General features: G+C 45.3%; 2 protein-coding genes across 5 annotated transcripts; one reads left to right on the forward strand and one right to left on the reverse strand.

Annotated features, from left to right (window-relative positions):
* The first annotated feature begins 1,005 nt into the window (after positions 1-1,005).
* On the forward strand, positions 1,006-10,643 carry LOC120641766 (myosin-14-like). Of its 4 annotated transcripts, none has more exons than XM_039917995.1 (9): positions 1,006-1,200; positions 2,239-2,325; positions 3,441-7,922; positions 8,047-8,271; positions 8,362-8,520; positions 8,870-9,028; positions 9,306-9,464; positions 9,710-9,856; positions 9,944-10,643. In XM_039917995.1, the coding sequence occupies exons 2-9, from the start codon at positions 2,254-2,256 to the stop codon at positions 10,160-10,162; spliced, it is 5,622 nt and encodes a 1,873-aa protein (XP_039773929.1). In that variant the 5' UTR covers positions 1,006-1,200; positions 2,239-2,253; the 3' UTR covers positions 10,163-10,643. The 4 variants fall into 4 exon arrangements, with proteins under 4 accessions (XP_039773929.1, XP_039773930.1, XP_039773932.1 ...); XM_039917996.1 differs by having other exon boundaries at positions 1,040-1,200; positions 2,194-2,325; positions 9,944-10,629; XM_039917998.1 differs by having other exon boundaries at positions 1,042-1,983; positions 2,194-2,325; positions 9,944-10,629.
* On the reverse strand, positions 10,495-12,732 carry LOC120641768 (probable flavin-containing monooxygenase 1). The gene is made up of 4 exons (XM_039917999.1): positions 12,175-12,732; positions 11,680-12,096; positions 11,178-11,548; positions 10,495-11,085 (listed from the first exon to the last, which is right to left on the reverse strand). The coding sequence occupies exons 1-4, from the start codon at positions 12,628-12,630 to the stop codon at positions 10,740-10,742; spliced, it is 1,590 nt and encodes a 529-aa protein (XP_039773933.1). The 5' UTR covers positions 12,631-12,732; the 3' UTR covers positions 10,495-10,739.
* Between the last annotated feature and the right edge of the window lie 6,830 nt (positions 12,733-19,562).

Genomic DNA, 19,562 nt, shown 5'->3' on the forward strand with positions numbered 1-19,562 from the left:
GAGAGGTAGGCTTGCAAGGTAATCCAAACTCTAAAACTAAAGACGTGCACGATGGAAGCGCCTTTTGGCATGCATTATCGACGCATCATTTTCTCGCAAGCAAAGTGATCGGCCTCGAAATATAATTAATGCAATTAATCTTGAATGAGAAAGTATCCTCCAAAAGGGAAATGTGTTCATTAAGTGGGATGCGTGAAAACGACTTGATGTGGGAACAAATTTTCTTTGTCATTTTGAGAGCCCCAGTATTGTTGTTTTTCTTTACATTGTTTTAAATTTGCTGGACCCATTTTTGTGCAAAAGAAAAATGCTGGACCCACAAGGCCACACACCAGCCACGGCGCCAGGAAAACCGACGCAGCTGTTTAGCCGGTTCCTAGAATGAGGCAGCACCATAACCTTCTCTTTTTTTTTATGCAGTGCATTTCCTAGCAACAGTTGTGGCGCTCTCTGGCTGTGGCGAATTGTGGCCGGCAACCAAGTAGGCCCACGGTGTGCAAGTCCAAACGGGGAGAAAGAATTCCATTTTATATTAAAAAAAGAGAGAATGAAATCCATCCCAAACCACTCCCATTCTACATGTGTTGGATGAAATTCTTGCAATGCCTAATCTGTGTTCGATGAATCCACGTCAACTCAAATACTGCCCCTAGAATATTACTATTATTACCAAAATAAAATTCATCAACCACGTAAAATAGTTTCGATATACGTCAGGGGGGGAAGTCATCGGGAATTACTGCCGCCGCCCCGCCCCCAACATCCGCAGCATCTCGCGCCCGGGGGTAATTCGGTATTTTCACCACGCCGCCGGACGTTCCTCACCCTCTTACATGCGGGCCCCCAACCGCTAGGACCCCACCTGCAGGGGCTGTTGGCTGTTGAGGGCGGTGAGCGCACGGGCTCGGTGAGCCCAGCAGCCGCTCCGGCCTGCGGGCGGGCCCCACCTGCCGGACCCGGCCAACTCAGCGGCACGTATCCAGCCGCATACACCGCGCACCACCTGAGAATATAAACCCTCCCACGAAGGAAAAACCCCACACACAAAATAAAAAAGATTCTCTCCCTCTCGATTTCTAGGGGTGGGGCTGGTTCTGGTTTTCGATCGCCGCTGCTTGCTTGCAACCGGCGAGGGGGGAGGGGAAGCAAAGCGGAGGAGCAAGGAGGATCGCGCCCCGCCGGGACCTCTTCCAACCCAAGGTGGTGACTTCCGTTTCTTCCGATTAGAAAGTCTGTTTACCTGTTTCAGAAAGGTCCGATATTTTCGATCCTTTTCCGTTTATTTCTTTTTAGCCCGGCTCGTCCCTGTTTGCGATTGTCCGCCGACGGCCCGGTGATTTAGTTCGGAAGTGCTGGCGTTGCTTGCGGTTGCTGCCATTTTGAACCGATTTGGTCTGGTTTTGGAGTCACCATGGCAAGCTTGTGGGTGTTCTTTGGCTTCTCTCCGGTTCGTACTTCCGGAGCAGGAAAGCTGTTGCTACAGTTTCTGTTCTTCTCTTCGTTCGCCTCTTGCTTCCCTGCTTGCTTTCCTTTTCTGCTGTTCCGATCGGCGATCTTGCCGGCCGGCGGGGGTGGCGGCGGCGGGCGGCGGATTTCTCTGTGCGGACCCGGTGGTGTTCTGCTCGCTCCGATCGGATCGCTCTTTTTGACTTTGCAGGCGCTGCAGATGGCATGTCTCCGATCGGGGTAGGCCGCCAGCGATCGTGGGGAGGTTGGTGAGCGCGGGCTGTCGTCTTTGTCTTTTGGCTTTGCTTTTTTCCTGGCGGGTTGCTGAGTTGTGTGTTGCTATCCGTCCTTGCGTTTGGCAGCTACAATCTTGTCCTTCAAGAGTTGATGAGCTCAGATCAATTCCAAGTTTCGATATTTCCTTTTGCGCATCTTGTGTTATTCGATGCCATATGCATGCGACCTTTTCCACTTGCTCCGTGGGCTCCTTTGCATGATTGCGATTCAATTGATATCGGATCGACTTCCGTGCAGTCGGTAAGGTTTTGGTGGAAGAAGGAATCCGCTAATTCTTTCTTGGTACCAGAATGTTTTACTTTACTGTAGACATTGGATTCTAGCGCTACCTTTTCCCCTGTATTCTTCATCATCCAGTCTGTAAAAGAAGCCCGTTTTTTAATGTCGTTGGACTTTCGAGTGTCTGCTTTCAGCTTAGCCTTGCTTGTTTTTATCTATGATTCGATTCAGGGATTGATGCTAGTGATTCTTTCTGTGATCTGCATGGACGGACAGCTGAAGTAGTGCAATATGGAAGCCGAACAGGGGCCCGATGTAAGTGCTCCAGAGACGACTGATCTTAAGGTGCCTGATAAGACGCCGGTAAGGAAACATATCCCTGGTGACGGTTGGTGAGATCATTCTGTTTGCTATTAATGCCCATTGAGCAACAGGAGTCTTGTTGTCGGTTTACTATGATGTTTTATTGATGTCTAGTGTAATAGTGTGTTTACCGCATCTAATTGATGAGTAAAATTTAGCTTCCAATAATGTCAACACATTTCCTTGTGACGCCAAAAAAGTGTTCTCTCTGAACTCATTTTTTTCCATATATGGTGTTTGTCATGTTAGGATCTTCACCTCTCTGGTATCCTTGTTACATTTGATTCTGTACATACATAATACAAAATATGATTGCAGTGTGTATTGAACATTGCATTGCAGTTTTCAGGATTGGTTTGGTGAGGTTATATATTAGAAAAATCAAATGCATTTTCAGTTTCAGACTTTCAGGCTGTAAATAGTTGCACCCATTGCTTAATAAGGTTATAGAAACCAGGGTGAGGGGTGGTGTTATTACCAAATACACCACCAAGCAAAGCTAAAACTTTGGGTTGAGATTATTAGAAAAATCAAATGCATTTTCAGTTTCAGACTTTCAGGCTGTAAATAGTTGTACCCATTTCTTAATAGGGTTATAGAAACCAGGGTGAGGGGTGGTGTTATTACCAAATACACCACCAAGCAAAGCTAAAACTTTGGGTTGAGATTAGTGAAACTTTAAAAAAAAACTCGGCCGGTGGGGGAAAGACCACCCCCACGGTATTACTCTAAGAAGAGGGCCGTAATGCCCGGCCGAGAAAATCCCCGAACCCCGACTCCCGGCCTTGTAGCCGGAGGCTCCGTTGCAGCTGGGCCGGACCACACTCGCGGCAACCGTTACCCAGCGCCGGGTCGCACAGCCCAAGCACTTCGGGAGCACAGCGAGGGGATTTTTCCCCACAGGCGGGGTAAATCCGCCCCGGTGGGGGATCGAACCCCCCACCTGTGGGGTGCCGCCGGTTGCTTCGCACCACTCGGGCTAACAACCTTAGGCGAGATTAGTGAAACTTGGCACACTGTTACTATTTAAATTTTCTCGAACGTTACTATCCAATTTCTGGTATTCCTTTAAGCTCCAAACGGATCACTGAATTATGACAATGCCACATTCACAGGCACAAATTGATGAAAAAGAAGATCTACTGAATGGTAATGCCAATCTGCAAGTGAAGGAAGCACACAATGATGAAGATGATGGAACGGGATCTGATGGGTTTGAGCTGATAGATGTGAAGGAAAATTTTGGTTTAACAAAAATGGAGGAAGAAACGGCAGCTCCAAGTACAAAGGTTGATACATCTCCTGTTGAAAAGGAAATTGATACACAAGAAGAAAATATGACAACCCATGAAGAACAATCAGTTGCAGCAAACACAAGACATCTAGACTCCTCCATGTTGAACCAACAAACAGAACAATTGAGTGAGCTGACAAAGCGTATTGAAGAGCTTGAATCTGAAAAAGACAAACTGGTTAAGGACTTGACAGAAGCAGAAAATAAGCAGAGCCTGCAGGACAGTTATCTACAAGAAGCTCAAAGCTCTCTGGCAATGAAAGATAAGGAACTGGCTGAAGCAACGAAGTCCCTGAAGGAGCTGGATTCTGAGCTCCAAAGCTCGAAAAAGAGGATTCAAGAAATTGAAGCTGAATTAGATTCATCAGCAGATAAGCTCTGCAAACTTGAAGAGCTGAAGGATGAAAGAAGCTTGCATGCTGCACAGGAAGCAAAGAGGGCCTCAGAACTTGATAAGATGCTGGAACAGGCACAGTTGAATATGGAGGAAATGGAAAAACAAATTAGCAGTCTTCAGGAGGAGATAAAGGAACATCAAGATAAGGCCACAGACCATCAACAAATAGAAGAATCACTGAGAAGCACAATCTCAGAACTCAAGGTGGTACAAGAAGCACTAGAGCTGTCAAAGTCACAAGTGGCTGATTTGGAACAGAAACTTGCCTCTCAGGATGCTGACATCAGTAAACTAACTGAAGAGTTGAATCTTCATTGTTCATCTGAAGAGTCTCTTAAAGAGAAGACTATTAAACTAGAGAATGAACTTACTACAGCACATGAAGAGCTACAAGCAAAGCTTTTGAGTTTGCAGGAATTGGAGACAAAACTTGATGAGCAGGCAAAAGACAGACAGACAAGTGAAGCTGCACTAGAGAAGCAAAATGAGCAGATAGTCATCTTGCAGACTCAGCTCGACAAATTGAAGGATGAAAACAATACTATCCAAGGGTCTCTTGTTGATCTTAACTCAAAACTTTCAGAAAAAGACTCCATGCTGCATCAGGCTGAAGATAAGCTTGCTAAAGCACAGTTGGCCCTCGCAGAAACACTGTCACAAAAAGAAGAATTGGAGCTGAATCTGAACTCTCTCAGTGAGCAGCATGGTGAGTCCAAACTGTTTGGAGAAAATGCAAACCAGAAGATTCTCGAGCTTGAAGCACAGATCCAGGCAATGCATGCAGCTGAAGAGGTACTCAAGTCACAACTAAAAGAAGCTGACGCAAGTGTGGAAGCTGCTGAGAAGAACGGTTCAGACCTTGAGAAAAAACTGAGTGAGATTGAAAATAAATTAGTTGCATCAAGTGAAGAAATAGAGTTGATGAAAGAGCGTATTCAACAAGAAGTGGCTGTATCAGCAGAAAAAGGAACGCAGCTTGAAGAAGCAGTGGCCAGTGTAGAGGGATACAAAGAAAAAATCAATGAGTTACAATCGTCCCTAGATTCCTCATTATCTAAAAATCAGCTACTTGAACAGCAAGTCAAGGAGCTGACCGATAAATGCTCAGAGCATCAAGAACAAGCTCATTCAGTTCAGCAAAGGAGCCTTGAGCTGGAAGATTTGCTGCACGCATCAAAGACTGATGCTGAAGGTGCATACTCCAGGACACAGGAGCTGGAGCAGGAGCTGAACAGCACATATGAAAAGCTCAAGGGGGTTGATACTGAACTCGAGCAATACAGAAGCAAGGTTTCACAACTTTCCGATGATCTAGAAGCTTATCAGACAAAAGCAGCTAGTCTTGAAGCTGTGGTGGAAGAAGCTAGCAAGAAAGAGAAGGAGCTTATGGAGTCATTGAGCCAAATAACTGAAGAAAAGAAGAAAATTGAAGAACTAACGGCAGAGTATGAAGCTAAACTTCAAGCAAATTTGAAGGAAAAACAATCATTTGAAGAGAGTTTGCAGAGCCAAGAATTGAAGGTGCTGGATCTACAACAAGAGCTGATGAAGTTGGGAGAAGAAAAAGAACACCATGAAAACACCATTGCTGATCTGAACCTGCAGCTCTCCACTAAGAATGACATGTACAGTCAACTGGAGTCCCAGATAAACGAGGCCGGTGATGATCATAGCAAAACAAGATCACTTCTCTCGGAAGCACAATTACACAAAGAAGAACTTGAGATAAATCTAAAATCTCTTAATGACCTGCACACTGCATCGAAAACAGCTGCCGAATCCGCAATGGAAAGGGTTTCAGAGCTTGAAACTCAAATTCAGGAATTAACTGCTTCGGAACAGAACCTGAAGCTGCAGCTTAGTGAGTTAGAGTCAAAGTTAGCATCTGCTGAGAAGACGGGCATAGATCTTGAGCAAGACCTTAAAGCTGCTACGATAGAGTGCAATAATTGTCATGTGAAGATTGATGAGCTTTCTGGGGAGCTTGAAGCATACAAGGAGAAATCAACTAACCTCGAGACTTCATTAGCACAAGCAAAGCAAACAGAGGCTGAGTTGTCAGAGAGCTTGGCTCAAGTTAATGAAGAAAAGGAGAAGTTTGAAGAACTAACAAAGAAAGCAACCATAAAGCATTTGGAAGCAGAGAAGCAGGCCGAAACTTTACAGGGTGAATTAGAATCTGCCCGTGGTAAAATGGAAGAGGTGGAAAATGAACTGCGGTCTCTGGGTATTAGAGAAAGCTCAGTGCTTGAGAAGCTTAAATCTGCAGAAGAGCAGCTGGAGCACAAAGGGAGGGCACTGGAACACGCCACTTCAAAAAAAATAGACTCGGAAGCTCTGTACCAGTCTTTACTTGAAGATACAGAGATGAAGCTCCAACAATCAGCAGACAACTTAGCTCAGAAGGACACAGAGTGCCAGCAACTGTCTGAAAAGCTGAAGTTGGCTGAGGAACAAGCAGCATCTTATCAATCAAGAGCAACTGCAGCCACTGAAGAGGTGGAATCTATGAAGGTGGAGCTCGAAGCCTTTGAATCAGAGATTTCAACTCATGAGTCCACCATTGAAGAACTCAAGATCAAGGTCTCTGATGCTGAGTCAAAGGCAGAGCAGGCGTTAGCTGAGCTTACAATGCTTAGTGGAACAAATCAGGCCCTGAAAGAGGAACTTGATGCGAAGCTGGCAATGCTTCATGAAGTTCAGGAACAGCTTAATTCTACTCGGGCTGAAAAGGAAGAAGTTGTTGCTAAGCTAGCTGAGCATGAAAAGACAGTAGAACATTTGACTGAGGTGCACAGTAGAGGTATAGAGCTTCAATCTGCAGCTGAATCAAGGAATGCAGAAATCGAAGCTCAATTGCGTGAAGCTCTTGAGGCAGCAGAGCAGAAAGAGACTGAGGTGAAAAACTTGAACGAAAAACTGGTTGCCCTCGAGTCTGAGATCGAAAGTTTGACACATGTAAATGAAGCCTTAAAACAGGAGATCAATGCTAAGCTGGTGATGGTTGATGAGCTGCAGGAGAAGTGTAGTTCTGTAAATTCTGAGAAAGAAGAAATTGCAGAGAAGTTGGCTGTTCATGAGAGAAAAATAGAACATTTGACAGAAGAGCATTCAAGAGGCTTGGAGCTCCGATCTGTAGCTGAGTCGAAGAATGCAGAAATTGAGAGTCAACTGCGTGAAGTTCTTGAAAAGGTGGCACAAAAGGAAGATGAAGTTACAGACTTGACGGAGAAGCTGGCTTTACTCAAAGCTGAGAATGAAAAGCTGGCTATTAGAAACAAGACATTAAAAGAGGAAGTGGATGCTAGGATGGCCATGTTTGATGAGCTACAGGAACGGTTTAACTCTACTCATGCTGAGAAGGAAGAAGCTGCAGAGAAGCTAACTGTTCATGAGAGGACAATCTCACACCTGACAGAGGTGCACACACGGAGCTTGGAGCTCCATTCTGCAGCTGAATCAAAGAATGAAGAGATTGAAGCTCAGCTCCGTGAAGCTCTTGAGACGATAGCACAGAAAGAAGGTGAAGTTAAAGAATTGAGTAAGAAGCTGGATGCCCTTGAAATTGAGTTGGGATATTACGAAGAGCAGGCAACAGAAGCTGCTGCCACTGAAGAAAATCACAAAGTTAAATTTGATGAAGCTTCACAGAAGATAAAGATCCTGGAGGAACAGCTTGAGGAGGCACAAAGCAAGGTTGAGCATTTCCTTACAGAGAAGGAAAGCTTGGCTCAAGCAAATAGTAGTTTGAATGTGGAGTTGGAAGTGCATCAGAACAAGTTGAACGAATTACAACTTGCACTTGCTGCTGCAGTAGCAGAAAAGGAGGGGGCATCTGAAGAGATTCATTCACTGCGTAAAACGCTAGATGGAATGATTGAGCGCAAAGCAGAAATAGAAATCCAGGTAATTGAACGCTTAATTGTTACTTCTGCTTAATTCTGTAGCTTCAATATATGTTCCTGTACCATTACATAGCATTAGAAAATAAAGATTATTTTTCCATTAGCTAAAGTAGAACAATTTTCAGGTATCTTCTACCATGGAAGAGCATGATGAACTGAAGAGCAAATACCAAAGTACACTCGAAGAGAAGCAGATATTGAATGACAAATATGAAACTACAAAGAAAGAGCTAGAGGAAGCAGTAGCCAAGTTGGAGGAGAAAATGAATGTGGACAAGTCAGAAAAAGAGTTGCACCTATCAAAACTGGAGCGACAGATTACATTATCCGAGATAAAGTACATGGAGGAGGTATGTGTCGCTGTTTCTCTCTCTCAAGACTATTTGGGGTTTTGACCTGGAAATGTTGTTTCATCTGTATATTGTATACAACATTTTCAGATAAAGACCATGCAGGTGGAAACAACTGAAAAGGATGAAGCACTAACAGCAAAGATGCAGGAACATGCAAACTTACAGCATGAGAAAGATGAGTTGGAACAACAGTTGTTGGAAATAAGAAAGGAACTGGATGGTGCCTACCATACCATAGCAAATCAGGTAAACTGGTGTTATATAAAAACAAAATCCAATATAATTTTCTTATTTTCAAGCCTTATTGCTAAGAAACTTAGGGTTTGCCAAATATATTGCGGCCTACTTGTTTAGAGACAAAACTTATGTGCCTTGGGTTTGCTTCTTTATCTCTTTCAGTTGTTGAGAAATCGTAAACCTGTCTCACTTTGATCTTGGAACAAATAGGCACCCTCCTCTTTGTACTGCGTTGTGCTCAACTATCTTGACATGACCGAAGTTGTCAACTCAAGGGCCAATAATATTTAAAACAGACATATCTCTTTTCCAAAATTGCCTGAGCCAATCTTGACATGAATTTTTTTTGTTTTTGCAGGAAGAACAAGCTTCGGTGAGAGAGATAAAGTGGGATGCCTATAGGAAGTATTCAGAGGATCAACTGGAAGCTGAGCAGCAGCGTACTGCAGAGCTTGAACTGCAAGTATCAGCTCTTAAACAACAGCTCCAAGAATCTGAGATCCATTACAAGCGAAAGGTTGGTTTCTCTGTGTTTTCATTTTATGCTATGTGCTAATTCACCTGTTGGGCCTGAAAGAGGGCACTATGGCGCTTTTCAGATTTTTAGGCCTCCTGTACCTGAGTCTTAAGTCTGTTATGGCTATAGATTCTGAGGAAAAATACACATGTTTTTGTGGCAAATAAATCACAATACTAAAAGCTAGTGTACTATATTACATGATGTTTTACTTGGACACTCTAGTATTTATGATATTGGTGGACTTTTTATAAGTGGATAATTTTTCTTTTGACAGGAAGAACAAGTTTCTTTAAGGGAGGTTCAATGGGAAGCGGATAAAACTCATTCACTGGACGAGCTGGAAGCTCAGCGTCAGTATGCCAACGACTTGGAGAAACAGATCGAAGCTCTTACACAGAAGCTACAATCAGTTGACGCACACTACAAGCAGAAGGTACACATTATCCTTGCAGCATTATTTAATTGTAAAGGGACCATCATCATATTCATACATAAGGTCAGCAAATATTATAATAGCATGATGGAGCTTACTTTTGCGGCACCCATACTTCTAGGTTCTGGCTAATACAGGACGTGCCTTTTTTTGTTGGAATTTAATTTACCAACTTGCTAAGATGCATGATTCATTAGCTAGGTCGCAACTTTTTGCTCTTTCATTGAATCGTCTGAGCTTTCCAGGTCACAGAAGAGAGGGATAAACTTGCTGAGGTCACCACGGAGTTCAACAAATTGACACAAAAAGTAAGCAAGAGTGTTGAATTGGAGAAGAAGGTGCAGGACCTTGAACAGAAGCTGAAGGTAGCTTACTCTAAATCTGAGGAACAGGTAAGCAGAGACATGCTGGTGAAATCTATTGGTTACCTTATTTCTGATCATTTGTTATTAGCAACTAATCACATGATCTCTTTGCAGGCAAATGATGCTGTCCAGTTGAGATCCCGGGAATTCACCATGGATTCATCAACAACTTCAGGCAAACAACACGACAGATCTTCAGCTGCTGACACGACCTCGCCAAACCTAAGCCAGAAAGAAGTGCAAGAACCTTCTGGGATCATGGCCTTCAAGTTCATCCTGGGAGTTGCCCTGCTGTCCGTACTCATCGGCGTGTTTCTCGGAAAGCGGTACTAGTGCTCAGTGTTGATGGCCATGGGAAATTCCACTGACAATATTGGTTTCAGTGAAACTCAGGTTATTAATTTGTACTGAAAGGGTTGAGTCAGCAGAAGTTTGAAAGAATTGGTGGCCTTGATGGGGATGGATCGACGACTTTTAGGGAGAAGTCGGAGATCTTGAAAGTCTTTCTATTTTCTCCTGTTGAGTTTTGCTTTAATTTTCATTTTCTGGGAACGGGGGTTGGAATTTGATTTTTGTTCATTCCTACCCTTCGCATGCAAAAGGCCAACTATGTGCATCTGGTTTTGCCGTCAGCAAGTTTTCATGTACATTTCTTCTCTGTAAAGATCAGAAATCCAGGGACTCAAACCATGAAAAGCCTTTGCTGCTTTGCTCATATACATGGAGAGTTCAAGTTCTGTTGTCATGTACAAATTCAACCATTCCGGTGCTTTTTTGATGTACGGATGTCCAATTGAATTGCTTGAGCGAGAAACGACACATTTATAATGTCTCTTGCAATTACATGAAGTTGCTGACGATTCAAGTTCTTGGAATGAATCAACTGTGCATGCTTTGGTTGGAGTATGCTTCAGCGGATACCGGCATAGTCAGCCGGGCCGTAGGGTTGGAGCCACTCGGCAAGGATCCCCTTCTTCCTCCGCGGATTGTAGCCCATGTCCCGGCAGAGCTCGTCGTTGTACCAGGTATTGGCGGCGCTGATGCACGGGCCCTCGCCGTCGACGGCGCCGTGCCTCTTGACGTACTCGCCCCACTCCGCCACGCTCCTCTCCATCCGCGCGACGCTGGGCAGCCGGAAGGCGCCGTCGAGGAGGTGCGCCACCCACTTGGCCATCATCTCGTAGCCGTATATGCTCGACGAGTTGTCCGAGAAGCCGATGACCGCCATCTGCGGGATCCGCGGGTGCACGCACTGCCTGCACGGAGGGAGAATCATCTGTCGGCGGCGCGGCGGCGAACTCGATCGAGGATCATCGACGGCGAAAGCAAATGAGCGACGCGTGCTGACCTGTAGTGAGGAGCCGGGTTGTCCGGACCGCCCGCCACCATCTCCCTGAACCTCGGCGAGGCGAAGATCCCCCTCAGCTTGTCGGCGCCGCGGAAGCCGGTGGCGAGCACGACGACGTCCGCCTCGACGCGCTCCCCGGCGTCGCCCTCGCCCTCGCCAAGCACCAGCCTGTCCGCGCAGAAGCTCACGGACCTGGCCCTCTTGATCACGACGCTGCCCTCCGCCACCCTGTCGTAGAACCCGTTCGGCAGGACGCCGAGCCGGCACGCCGAGATGGTCCACGCGAAGCTCCAGTCCGGCACCATCCCGTGCTCCCGCATCGGGATGCGCGCCTTGAAGTAGGCCTCGGTCAGCTTCGAGATCAGCCATCTCTGCACACGGAACGGCGCGGCGGCGTGCGGCGTCGCACTCCGATTAGCAGGAGCTAGCTGTGTGTTCTAGACTTGTAGGGAAGAAGGAGGAAGAAGAAGAAGAGATCGGGAGGAGCAGGAAGGCAAGGCACCAGAGGGGAGAGCAGCATGGCGAGGAGGGTGAGCGCGAGCCCCTCGCCGGGCTTGCGAGGCACCATCAGCTCGGCCAGCCGGTTCTTGAAGAGGTGCCCGATGCTGACGCCCCACACGAACCCGCCGTTGAGCATCCACTGCGGGCTCCGGCAGACCATGGTGCACGGGAACCTGGCGCCGTTCGCGCCGGCGCACTCCGCGGCCGTGTCGTAGGCCGACTTGCCGGAGCCCACCACGGCGACGCGCTTGCCTCTGATCAGCTCGGCGGCGGCGGCGGCGCCCATGCGCGAGTAGTCCATGGAGTGGAGCACCTGTCCCCGGAACACCTCGGGCCCTCGGTTCGCCGGGAACGCCGGAGTGTTCGCCACTCCGCTGAACTTCCCGAGGCACAGTATCAAAAAGTCAAACCTGTACATCTGCACAACAAAATTGCAATCAGCTTTGAGTTTGTGAAACTACAATTAATGCTCAGCAAATTAGACTAGCTGCATTGCCTGCGTAGCCTCCGATCCACGGTGCTGCACGGTGAGCAGCCACTCGCCAGTGCCGTCGCCGAAGGCCTCGCCGTTGCCGGCCCACCGCTCCCAGGCGGCGACCTGCTCCTCCGGCGCGCCGGCGTACTCGGCGCGGAGCACCGTGCTGCCGAACCGGACGCGCTCCAGCACGCCGAAGCGGCGCGCGTAGGCGGCGAGGTACTCCACCACCTGGTCGTGCCGCGGGAACAGCTCGGTGGACACGGCCGGCGGCCAGGGGAAGTCCGAGAACCGGTAGCTGGGCGCCGGCGTCTGCAGCCGCGTGGAGGCCAGCGTGTGCCTCCACGCGCCGCCGAGGCCCTCGTCGGCCTCGAAGACCACCGGCCGGAAGCCCTTGGCCAGCGCGTGCTTGCACGCCGCCAGGCCGCTGGCGCCGGCGCCGACGATGGCCACGCGCTTCGTCGTCGGGTCGTCCATTGCTTGATCCACCGGTGCGCTACAGCTTTCGTTTCCTTTTTTTTTCTAATAAAGAAGCCTGTTCGGTTGGAATATAAGCCGGCTGGAGCTGGCTGTTTCTACAGTGCATAACAGTGCTTGAGAGAGAAGATCAGCCGCAGCTGGCATAGCGGCTAACTTATAGCCAAGCCGAACAGGGCGATGAGGCGTCAGAACGCATCCCACCAACTCATTGGATAATAAAAAAATTAAATATGATGGAACTGAGTTTTATGCTAAAAAAATTGTTAATTAATTAACTACTCTCTTCGTCCCATGAAAAAAAAAGTCTCTTTTAGTTTTTTCCTATATGTGAAACCATTTTCTGTTTGGACTAAGTTTATATGGAGAAAGTACCGTATCCTTATGATAACAAACACTCCATCTGTTCCAAAATGTATGTTGTTTTGACTTTTTAGATTCATAGTATTTGCTATACATCTAAATATAATATATGTCTAGATACATAGCAAAATATATGAATCTAGAAATGTCAAAACGATCTACATTTTGAAACGGATGGAGTAATTACCATTATATTCAACATGAAATATGTTTTCATAGTATATCTATGTGGTGTTACGATACTCTTCTTTATAAATTTGATTGCTCAGACTTGAGATAGTTTGACTTAAGAAAAAAATAGATTTTATGCTTAATTAAAAGAACTTAAAAACACTCTTCCTAGCTTGCAAGTACCTGAAACCTAGCTTGAACCTTGAATCGATCATGCGGCCGGCAGGGGTTTAGAAGCTTGATGGCCATTGGCCTTTCGAGAGAAGTAGAGGCAACGGGCAGGACTTGAGCGAATCAGGCAGGGGCCTAGCTTAAACAAAGAGCGTGCAGGTGAAGGTGCACGACGTCCGATACGCAGGTCCAAAACGTGCAGCTCAGATCGTTGACTGGAAAGAATGTAAAAAAAAAACAAGCACGTGATGTTGCCTCCATAAAAAAATCAATTATTTTCAGGGTTCGTTTACCACTTTTCCAAATTCATCTGGGCCATCTATTTTGGGCCCTCTTCCAGACGACCGTTTTCCTTCCTGTCGGCCAAACAAAGCCGGCCCATTCTTCCTTTTTTTGATGGCCCGGCCCATTCTTCCTAACCCCACTCCCGCTGTGCAGAGGCCCATATGACAGACAGGCCGGGCCAGGCAAGCCTCCGCTCTTTCGCTCTTGTATTTCTCCGCGCGCGTGAGACGTCTCCTTCCTGCCGCCATAGTGCCTTTTGAGTTTTGACGTCCACACTTGTAATCCCAGAGACCAACAAATGCACTCTTTTTCCTCTAAAAAAATAAATAAATGCACTCTTTTTTTGTTAACTCCGTCCCAAAATATAGCAACTTTACACTTGTTCAAAATCAAATATTTTCATCTTTGACTAATAATATCTTCAACAATAATTCTTTTAAATAAAAAAGGTTACATGATAGTTGGTTTCATTACAAATAAATAAATATCATTTTTATGTTATCAATCTTTATACTTCTTTTTTCTATCTATGGTCAAAATTTAAAAGGTTTGGAATGAAGAAAATCTAAACATAATTATATTCTAGGACAGAAGTAGTACGAAATACCTGAAGAGATTTCCATGCTCTGGCGCCATCTCTTTTACCCTGACCTCCGAGTTGACTGGACCGGAACACATCCCGTTGAGCACGCATTGTGAGCTCTGATTCTGAACTCCGCCGTTAATGTGGCTGTGAACCCGTGCCATGTTGTTGGCGCAAATTTAAGGCCAATACACGAACGCGCTAGATCGCGCAATGAGCGACGGCACAAACGCAGCGCCGATGTTCAAGGCGGTCAGACCGGTCAGAGGGACCGGTTAGACCGGTTCGCCGGCGAAGAATGACGAAGTCCGACGAACACTCGCCCGGGAGGGACCCCGTCAGGGCAGGCGCACGTATAGTTGTTCTAGGATCGGCATGTCACCTAGAACGCCTTCAGACGTCGCGGAGACGAAGGAAGAACAGCATAAAAGAATTGGAAGGAGCTAGGATTTGGAGATAAAAGTAAAGGCAACGAACATAGAGAAAAATAATGTATTGATGTGTTTTGATCGATTGGATACCCTAATCGGCCGTGACCCTTTATATTTATAAGGTGGGGTGGACTTACTCTGCAAGAAATTATGTTTACAGATTTAAATCTATAAAAAAATCTCTAGTTGTACTCGGACTCTGTTTGGACCGGTCAGACCCACCGGTCATACTGGTTACAGGAACCCCGACCGGTCAGACCGCTTAGAGGTACCGGTTAGACCGGTCCCTGCCAATTTCAGTAGTCAACATATGCCCCTCTGATCTTTGTCAAAGCTTGCGTGCCAAAGAATATTCATCTGGACCAAATTTGTCTAAGGACGATGATCAACAACACATCGGCCATTTTTTGTATTAAGGGCGATAAAAATTATCCATTTTTTGTACTAAGGGCGATAAAAATTATCGGCCATGACTTGTTTTTCTTCAAGTTGAAACAACTTGCTTCGGCCTCCAAACTTTCTTTGTGACTATTTATTTTATTGGCTTGACCTCCACTTTGTTGCTCCATTGATTCTAGTTTGCGCAAATGTTGCAGTCTTCGTTTTTTGGTATGAGACAAGCCTAAGGGACACCACCTCAGCTGTAAGTACTTTGAATCTTGCTTTGCATCCTTTCTACCCTCCTTGCTGCAATCATAATCCTTTTTGGCCAGATCGTTACTAACAACAATTGGTCTTTGCGGTGAAGCATGATATGAATATATAGGAGGATATTGAATGTAATATGATTACATATGTATCCTACTATAATCCATAGGCGTATATAAATAAGGGTGAAACCAAGAAGTAAACGGGCCATAATAATTACTTTGATGTGAGCAACAAACCGATTGCTCTTGGAATTTTGATGATGAACTCACATCCTTGGTTTCACCTGATTGCTTCTCCTTCTTCTGAGTAGTTCATTGCTCCTCATATTCGGCTAAGAGTTCCTTAAAACTCGGCCCTATCTTACTTTTGGAGGAACCCCCAGATTCATTGGATGCACCGGTCAGATAGGTCTTCATACCGGTTAGACCGGCCGAACCGGTCAGACCGCCTCTAGAACCGGTTAGACCGGTCGACTTGCTGTCGGCCTTCCTTTTGTCTTGCCCCCCGAGTGTTGAAGCATCTCGAGAGGTTTTGTTCTGCTGTATCTTCTTCTCAGGCCTCTCTTCTCCAATGACCACATTTTTTCCCTTTGTTGATTCGGTTTGATTCGGCCGAATTAAAACCTTGGGATTTTGCAATTCAAGCACATGCATATGCATTGGAAAATGATTTTGATCAACTTGCATTCCAGAAATAACCGATCGTTCTTCATTTAAGGCCGATTGTATTTGTCTACGAATAACATTGCAATCATTTGTAGCACGAGAGAAGTTATTATGCAACTTACAATAAGCACGCCGCTTCAATTCATCTACCGATGGAATAGTGTGAGAAAATTTAATCTTTCCAAACTTTGCTAACTCATCGAAGATTCTATCACACTTAGACACATCGAAGGTGTATTTAATTTCATCATGCCGATTTTTAGGAATCGGCTTTAAAGAGGCACAAGTGCTAGGTTTATCGCTAGATGACCATACAAATTCAGCAGCATAAACCTCACTGTTCCAATCGTCCGAAGAATCACCATGTAGCATATGCATACCAAGACGATCAGATTTAAACTTAGACTCTTTACTTCGGCTTTCTTGAGCCAAAGCTCTTTGCAATACTTGATTAATGGTTAAGAACCCATATCCTTCTAATTTTTCTTTAATATGAGATCTCAAACCTTAAGAGGTAATTCGGCAAGATCCTTTTCAGAAATAACCAAGCTATAACATCGGTTTATTGTATCTCTAAATCTTCTGATAAATTCAGCAATACACTCATCATGCTTTTGCTTAACCGATGTTAAATGACATAGCCTCAACTCATTTTCTCCAGTATAAAATGATCATAAAATTTACGCTCTAATTGCAACCATGTTTGCACAAAATTTGGAGCTAAGGCCGAAAACCATGAAAAAACAGTACCAGATAATGACAAAGGGAACATTCTAATTTTCAAATGATCAAGACTCCCATAAATTCCTATCTGTGCATTAAAGTAACTAACATTCTCCCATGTAGTCCTACTATCCTCCCCAGTGAATTTAATAGATTCTGGCACTCTAAAATTCCGAGGATATGGAATAGAATTAAAACTCTCAGGATAAGGCTTTTGACAAACAAGAGTTTTGTCCTTAAATTCTACGCCGAAAGTTTCTTTAAACATAATAGCCAAATATTTCTTTTGCTTCTCAAGTATTTGATTAAAATAAGAGTCTTTTGGCTTTTGCATATTAACACTAGAATTATTCGGCATATACGGTGCATGGTTCAGACATGTATGTGGTAATCGCTACATATGACCATTATTTGGCACTATACCGTATGAATTATTCATTCGGCTAAAATCAGCCGAAACAGGAGGTACACTAGTAATTGGTTCAGGAGAAGATGGATATGCAACTAAAGCTCCAGAATCGGTTGGACCGGTTGGAAACGGTCCTCCATGACTGATCTGACCGGTCGGCATGACCAGTCCGACCGCTCAGTGCGCTCGGTACTGATCTGGATTTTTCTGACCATTATAAAAATTCATCGGCATACCATAATGAGGCATACATGCTGCCGATGATTCAGGAGTCATGGTATTATTTTGAAAAGTACTATTAGCATTAAAATTAGGAGCACTACCAGCATCAATCAAAGGTTGATTTTCTAATGATTTATCAATCATATTTTGAATAGTAGCAAGTATCTTTTCCTGACCACTAACCACCAATTGAGTAATTTGCTCCAAAGTAGGCGATGTTGTAGCACTTGATTTGGCTTGCTCCTCTTCATCTGAAAGAATGACCACCTCTTTATCCTTCAAGACATCACCTTTCCGATTCTTGGAATAGTGCGACAAGAACCACTGATGTTTTTCTTCAATTTCTTTTTCCTTGCGCCGTTTATTCTCCTCTTCACACTTCTTTATGAAGGCTTCATAAGCTTGACGATATTCGGGTGGCAACTCATCAACAGATGGTCTGTTGATGTTATCAGGATCGATCTCACCAGGATTCGACAGCTTCGCCATGGCAGTAGATGGAGTAAGATTAGATCGGCTTTACAATCAAGATCTTTCTTCTCCAGCGGAGTCGTCAAAATATGTTGACGCAAATTTAGGGCCAACACACGAACGCGCTAGATCGCGCAATGAGCAACGGCACAAACGCAGCGCCGATGCTCAGGGCGGTCAGACCGGTTCGCCGGCGAAGAACGACGAAGTCCAACGAACGATCGCCCGGGAGGGACCCCGTCAGGGCAGGCGCACGTAGGGTTGTTCTAGGATCGGCAGGCCACCTAGAACGCCTTCGGACGTCACGGAGACGAAGGAAGAACAACAGAAAAGGGTTGGAAGGAGCTAGAGTTTGGTGATAAAAGTAAAGGCAATGAACATAGAAAAAAATAATGTATTGATGTGTTTTGATCGATTGGGTACCCTAATCAGCCGTGACTCTTTATATTTATAGGGTGGGGTGGACTTATCACGTAAGAAATTCTGTTTACATATCTAAATCTATAAAAATTTCTAATTATACTCGGACTCTGCTTGGACCGGTCAGACCGGTTGGTTGTGCCAGCCCGGTTACAGGAACCCCGACCAGTTAGACCGCTTAGAGGTACCGATCAAATCGGTTCCTGTCAAATTCAGTAGTCAACACATGTCGACTCGTTACTGCAAACTATATATATAAAGAGAGCAGTGGCGTCAGTTTGGTTCGTAAACACAACAGAAGAAATAATTAATCCTGCGCAAAGCTTGCGTGGTCGTTTCGATCATGCATGCATGATGATGCGATGATGGTCGGGACCCTACGGCCGATCGAATCCGTTACGGATCAGCATCCACTTGCTGTCGGGACGGGACACTCGCATTGCAAATTGCATGCCTGGAGATCGAGGTTCCAGAAGCTCTCTACTTACTGCACACTGTTACAGAGCCATGTGATTATGCAGCAGATCTGTACCAGCGACCCTAATAAAGGCCTTCCCCGGCCGCATCTTATCCCCTCAGATCCGTCCTGCACGATACTAAGTACTCGCTAATGTTTAATACTCGCTGGTCTTGGCGGCAGGATATTCGCTTGTCTGGAGTTTGAATCGCAGGTGGGACGAATTTTCGTCCGTGGGTATAAAAAATTTTTCGCTGTGCTCGCCGCAAGACTTGATTCTCTCAAACATGGCCAGAGTTCGGAAATTTTTTCACGATCGGAACGTTTTTTTTTAGCGGTAAGGGTTCCGCTGTCCCGTCTGCTGATCGATCTCGCACTCGCAGCCTCTCCTCCGGGGACGGATCGTGGATCGACACGATGCCTTATCCCTGACCATTCACTCTGCATCCACCCACATCGAATGAGAATGACATATTGATCAGTAGGACACACCATCATGCCATGCACGTTCTCCCCCATCAGAGCGATTCAGCACTTGATTGAATGAATCCCCCGTACGGTAGAACCGAAAGCCAAAAGCTTGTTGCGCCGAGAACAATGTCAAAACAACACGAGAACTTTCGTTCCACTGGACCAGAGCCCTGTTTAGATGCGTAAATTTTTTAGTGTAAAGTACTGTAATATTTTGTTTGTGTTTGGTAATTATTATTCCGTCATAGGTTAATTAGACTTAAAAGATTCGTCTCACAAATTATAAACAAATTGTATAATTAATTATTTTATTTAGCTACATTTAATAGTTCATGCATATATTAAAATATTCGATGTGATAGAGAATCTTGTAAAATTTTGAATACAACTAAACTAGGGTCAATGAGCAGATCAGGCACGATCCCCGGAGCAGACGAAC

The sequence above is a fragment of the Panicum virgatum genome, chromosome 7K (genome assembly GCF_016808335.1).
Source record: "Panicum virgatum strain AP13 chromosome 7K, P.virgatum_v5, whole genome shotgun sequence".
Taxonomy (NCBI): domain Eukaryota; kingdom Viridiplantae; phylum Streptophyta; class Magnoliopsida; order Poales; family Poaceae; genus Panicum; species Panicum virgatum.

Bases quoted from the DNA above. Each gene is read 5' to 3' on its own strand.
- LOC120641766 (XM_039917995.1), top strand. From the start codon at position 2,254: ATGGAAGCCGAACAGGGGCCCGATGTAAGTGCTCCAGAGACGACTGAT. The intron at 8,272-8,361 runs GTATGTGTCGCT...CAACATTTTCAG, and splicing joins AGATAAAGTACATGGAGGAG to ATAAAGACCATGCAGGTGGA. The intron at 9,465-9,709 runs GTACACATTATC...TGAGCTTTCCAG, and splicing joins ACGCACACTACAAGCAGAAG to GTCACAGAAGAGAGGGATAA.
- LOC120641768 (XM_039917999.1), bottom strand. From the start codon at position 12,630: ATGGACGACCCGACGACGAAGCGCGTGGCCATCGTCGGCGCCGGCGCC. The intron at 12,097-12,174 runs GCAATGCAGCTA...TTTGTTGTGCAG, and splicing joins GTGGATCGGAGGCTACGCAG to ATGTACAGGTTTGACTTTTT. The intron at 11,086-11,177 runs GTCAGCACGCGT...CCCTCCGTGCAG, and splicing joins AACCCGGCTCCTCACTACAG to GCAGTGCGTGCACCCGCGGA.